The 5099-nt window shown below is 50.6% G+C and overlaps 1 protein-coding gene across 1 annotated transcript in view; it reads left to right on the forward strand.

Annotated features, from left to right (window-relative positions):
• The first annotated feature begins 1136 nt into the window (after positions 1 to 1136).
• Faah (fatty acid amide hydrolase) overlaps positions 1137 to 5099 on the forward strand; it is a 14148-nt gene continuing 10185 nt past the window's right edge. Inside the window, exons 1-2 of the mRNA XM_013016794.1 lie at positions 1137 to 1160; positions 4880 to 5026. Of these exons, the coding sequence (XP_012872248.1) occupies positions 1137 to 1160; positions 4880 to 5026 (171 nt within the window). The remainder of the gene's footprint in view (positions 1161 to 4879; positions 5027 to 5099) is intronic.

A 5099-nucleotide genomic window follows, 5' to 3' on the forward strand; every position in this document is an offset into this window, starting at 1 on the left:
TTCAGCCAGCTTCCAGCTCAGCATGGTAAGCTGGCACAGGAATCTCCCCGTGGTTTCTGCCTATAGGAAGGAACCTTTGTTGCAAGAAATCCATTGGCAGCGAGCGGGCCTGGAGACCATGGACAAGGCGGCGCAGCGCTTCCGGCTCCAGGTGACCCTCCGGGCGGGGTGGACCTGGATTCGGGGAGCTGGGGACGGCCGGCTCGCCGGGAGCGGGCGGGCGGGCCGCGCAGGTGTACGCCGGCCCCCGACTTCTCCCTCCCTCATCCCTGCCCTGATGCCCTTTCTCATGCTGAGCTCGATGGGCCTCCGGGAGGAGGAAGCCAAACTCGGCTGAGGCTATCGCCATACCGATCCAAGAGGAGCTTGGTTCTGAACCAATCAATCCCCATTGCTATCAGAACGCTGTAACGCGGCGCCGAGAACCAATGGGATGCTGGTGTTGACTCAGGGTGGAGGACTTTGGAATGGTCTTAGCACTTTGTGATATCCCGGGGCGTCAAGAGAGCTGGTGAACGTGCACCCAGGGAGCATGAAAGAGCCTGGCTCAAATGCACTGGGTGTTGTTGGGAAACGCCTGTCCAGAAGGGAAGTCCTCCCAGCTTCTGCCTGTCCAACACCTCTCAAAACCCTTCCATGAACAGACTTTGTTCGAGCCTTTTACTGGGTGATCTGCAAACAAATTTGCTTTTTTGCTTGCACTGTCTTGGATCTTATCAGTGTGTGTGTGTGTGTGTGTGTGTTTGGGAGTGGAGGAGGGAAAACTGGGGGAGCCAGAAAAAGTCTGTAGAAGAGGAGGCTTTCCCTTCAGGAGAACAAAACTCGAGTCCCAGTTAGAAGCCCAAATGCTGAAGAAGAGAAAGCTTGCTACTGTAGGCATTTGTAGGATCTGACACGTGGGAAGACTTCCTCCATGGTGGGGCTAGCAGGAATCAGGAGGCTATTCCTAGGTGAAAGGCAGGAAAATGGTTTTACTGAAAATTGCATTTAACAAGTGCTCAGCAGCAGCAAGTGATTTTTCGAGTTGGAGAAGAGCTGGAACTAGAACTCGGCCCAGTGCCACTCCCTAACTCAATGCAAGGGAGAGAGATTAGGGAGAATGTACCTTCAATGCCAGGCATAGCCTGTGTCGGGGAATGTGGGTGAAGTTTTGGCTGCCGGTAATTGTTTATGTTTATTCCACATCATCCCTAAGTCTTATTGATCAACTGATTGATTGGCTGATCGATTGAAATAAAAAATATTGTCTTGAGCCAGGCACTGGTGGCTCACACTTGTAATCCTAGCTACTCAGGAGGCTGAGACCTGAGGATCGAGGTTCAAAGCCAGCCCAGGAAGGAAAGTCTAGGTGATTGTTATCTCTAATTAATCACAGAAAAAGCCAGAAGTGGAGCTGTGTTTCAAGTGGTAGAGCACTAGCCTTGAGTACAAAAGCTCAGGACAGCACCCAGGCCCAGAGTTCAAGCCCCAAGACTGGCCAAAAAAAAAAAAAAGTAAAATAAAGTGGAGTCTATTCCGGTTATCAAGCTGTCTGGAAAGTCCATCCACAGATTTTAGGATTCTGTCTTCCCAAGTTGGAAGGGTCTCAGTGTTCAATCCAAACTGACCATTTTCTCTGCCTTCTTTTTTTTTGGGGGGTGGGGGTGGGGTTGGTTGTGGAGCCTGAACTCTGGACCTGGGCGCTGTCCCTGAGCTCTTCAGCTCAAGGCTAGCGCTCTACCACTTGAGCCATAGCGCCACTTCTGGCTTTTTCTGCTTATGTGGTGCTGAGGAATTGAACCCAGGGCCTCATGCATGTAAGGCAAGCACTCTACCACTGAGCTACTTTTCCAGCCCTTAACTTGGTTCTTTAAGAGGGAAAATTACCTATTGGATTTCTGGTGACTGGAAGCATCTTGGTTTGCACAGTCAGCAAATAAGAAGTTTCAATTTCTCTAACTCTTTCCCCTTTTTTTCTTTGTCTCTTTTGAGAAGGTTCTCTACATATTGCCCAGGCTAGTCTCTTAACACACCTCAAATGATTCTGCCTCAGATACCCTGATTGTAGAAGTGAGTCACCATGCCTGGCTAAGAGGTGAGGGTCTTGATTACAAAAACTCTGTAGGTCTTTGAGGGTGGGTAGAAAGTGAGCCTTCAAGCTGAACTCAGCCCAGCCTTGGGACCAGCTCTTCTTTAAGGCATCCTGTGGGTGTGCCCTGACCTTTCTAGATGAGAGGAAGGTGAGACAGGAGCCTGTCTTAGCAGCCTTTCTTCTGGGACCTTCTCAGCTCAACATTGAATAGAAAGCAGGACCCTAGCTGCTAGAAGCATGTAAGTGTGTAGTACAGTCCCCTCCCCACCCCAGATGCTAGACAAAGCTGGGGGAGGGGAGGGGTGACACAACCTGAGCATCTCTGAGTTGCCACAAAATGGTTCCCTCCCACGCTCTGGAGCAACTCCAGAGGTGTGCTTCTGATAACTCCTGCCAGGGTCAACCATGGAGGCTTATCTGCAACAACCTTTCACCCAGCCTTTCACTTGTTCCACTTGGTTAGAGTAAGGGTTGCCAAAAGGAAACTTCCATGCAGTTCAGGCAGAAGAGGGTTTATGGAGAGGGAGAGGGAGGAGCCAGTTGTGCTGGTTTCAGCACAAGATAGAGGCTTTGCCCTTGTCTGGCCTTAGCACGAAAGGCATTCAAGAGGGGCAGGGAGGGCCTGGACAGGGCTGCAGTTAGGTTCCTTGTGTGTTCTAGGAGAAAGGGATGAGCCTGGATAAAGGTCTTGGTAGAGAGGTGGCCATTTTCCTGAGCTATTCAGAGAGCTTGGTGAGTGACGTGGGTGCGTGAGGGAGGGAGGAGGCGCCAGGACTGATTCTCACCTGATCATCTGCAGAGAGGATCACGCACCTGCTTGGGGGAGGTGCTGAGGAGGAAGAGCTGGGGAGGAAGAGCCATTGAGAGTGGGGGAGTGAGGACCTCAGGGGGAAGGATGTGGTGGCTAGGGGCAGGTGACAGGAGTAGCTTCTGGTGAGCTGCGCCTCTGGGCTCACTGTATCAGGCTGGCTAGAGGCTGAGGGGGTGCTGGGTGTGTGGAGGGCCTGGAGAGAGTCAGGGCATTTGGGGGAGGGACTAGGGAGAGGGAGTGGACAGGGAAAGTCTTACTCAACGTTTCCCTCTCATGGCTGGCACTCTATCACTTGAGTTATATGTCCACTTCTGGCTTTTTGCTGGTTAATGGGAGGTAAGAGATTTGTCTGCCTGGACTGGCTTTGAACTGTGATTCTCAGATCTCAGTCTCTTGAGTAGTTCGGATTATAGGTGTGAGCAGCGCGCTGGTTGCCAGGCTTCCACTTTTTTTTTTTTTGAAACAGGCCTGGAACTTGCAATCCTTTTGCCTCAGTATCCCCAGTGCTGAGGTCTGCGGCTCAGCTAAGACAGTTTCCTCATGTCTACCACAGCAGTTCATCTGCTGGCTCACCTTACCATGACCTATGACTAGCTTGTTTACTTGTTTGGATGCTGGCTGTCTGAATGTAGAGACCTTATCTTATCTCTTACTTCTGAATGCTCTGCATTCAGAATGGCACAGTTTGCTGACTGACTAAATGAGCGAATGTCAGAGTTAGCAGTGGAGGAGCATAAGAGAAACCAGCAGAGTATATCATCTGAAGAGAGCAGCCTGTGGCTTCAGCACCTCAGAATGCCTTTGTGAGCCCTGGAGAGAGAGAGAGAGTCAAGTATCTATTGGATCTGACAACAGAAAGTCTCTGGTGACCTTGGCAGGAGTAGGGAGGTGGGGTAATCAGCCAGAACTGTGACTCTGTCTTCACTAATTGGTCCAGTACTCCTGGGGAGGAACAGCTAGGTGTTTGCAAGTCAGAGCCTCACCCCAGAGACCTGGAGCCTTGGAGGCCTGGCAGGCAGATGTGGGATGCCCAGCTCTCTCAGAGAGCAGTTCCCTGCTGCTCTGCCCAGATGTGGCATCTAATGACAACCCTGTTCAAATGCTTTCTTTTCTTTCTCTCATCTGGAAATCATATTTTTGTTTACCATATTGTCTTCTTAAGTTTTCCATTAGAGAAATAGAGTGTTTGAATATTATACTCTTTAATTCTAGTTATAGCACAGCTAGTTACAGCTCACATGTTAAAACTCCTTATTTTAATTTCTCTATATAGTTTTCTTAAGCATCTTAACATTGACTTCTGCTATGCCCCACCCCTGCCCTGCTTAAGCTTGTGTGGGCGTGGCTTCTCGTTTGCTACTGTTTCCATGTTGGGTTTAGTTCTGGGTCCAGGGCAGCCACTGCATCCATGTCTGCAGAATGAATGTATAAGGTCTCCGTTTGGGCTATGCCTGCAGCACGTCCCTCCTAGGGGTTGAATGCAGGTAGGTGGCTGATGGACAGGCTGTGTAGGCAGCCAGAGCACTGCTGCTTGCCATCACGGTCTGGGGTGAGGTACTCTTTTGTTTCTTTATCTGTTCAATGGAAGTGATAGTAAGTATAATTTAATCAAAACATGGAAGGCATCCAGGCATGGTGCTGAAGGCCTGTAATCTCAGCTACTTGAGGCAGGAGGATCTTGAGTTTAAGGCAACATAACTGAGGTGGAGGGGGGAAGGGGGGGGAGGGGGGAAGGAGAAGGATTGGGATGGGGGGGAAGGGGGAGGCTGGGAAGGGATGGGAAGGGTAAACAAAGGAGGAGGCTGCAATGCTTGGTAAGAAATGTACGCATTATCCTGCCCATGCAATTGTAACCCCTCTGTACAGTATGTTCACAAATAAAATAAAAGAAAATTAAAAAAAAATAAACCCAAGTGCCTCAGCACAGTGCCTGGCATGGTAGGCAGCACTGACTGAGGTTGTTTGCAATGCTCAGTAATCAGCCTTCTCCTCTCCAGCCCCTGCAGCATGCCCCACCCACCTCTAGCAGGCTTCCAGAGGTGACATCTGCAACAGCCAGGAATGGCAAGGGTCCTGTCTCTGCTGTCAAGTTGTGGGTGGGCATGTCTGTCATGGGTTGGCATGTGGTGGTGAGCATCTGCTGGGTAAAGGTGGAGCCTGAGGGGTATGGGCTGCATGTGTCTGCTGCAGGTGTGGGAGCTTTTGGGGCGAGGGGGA

The sequence above is a fragment of the Dipodomys ordii genome, unplaced genomic scaffold (genome assembly GCF_000151885.1).
Source record: "Dipodomys ordii isolate 6190 unplaced genomic scaffold, Dord_2.0 Scaffold33, whole genome shotgun sequence".
Taxonomy (NCBI): Eukaryota; Metazoa; Chordata; class Mammalia; order Rodentia; family Heteromyidae; genus Dipodomys; species Dipodomys ordii.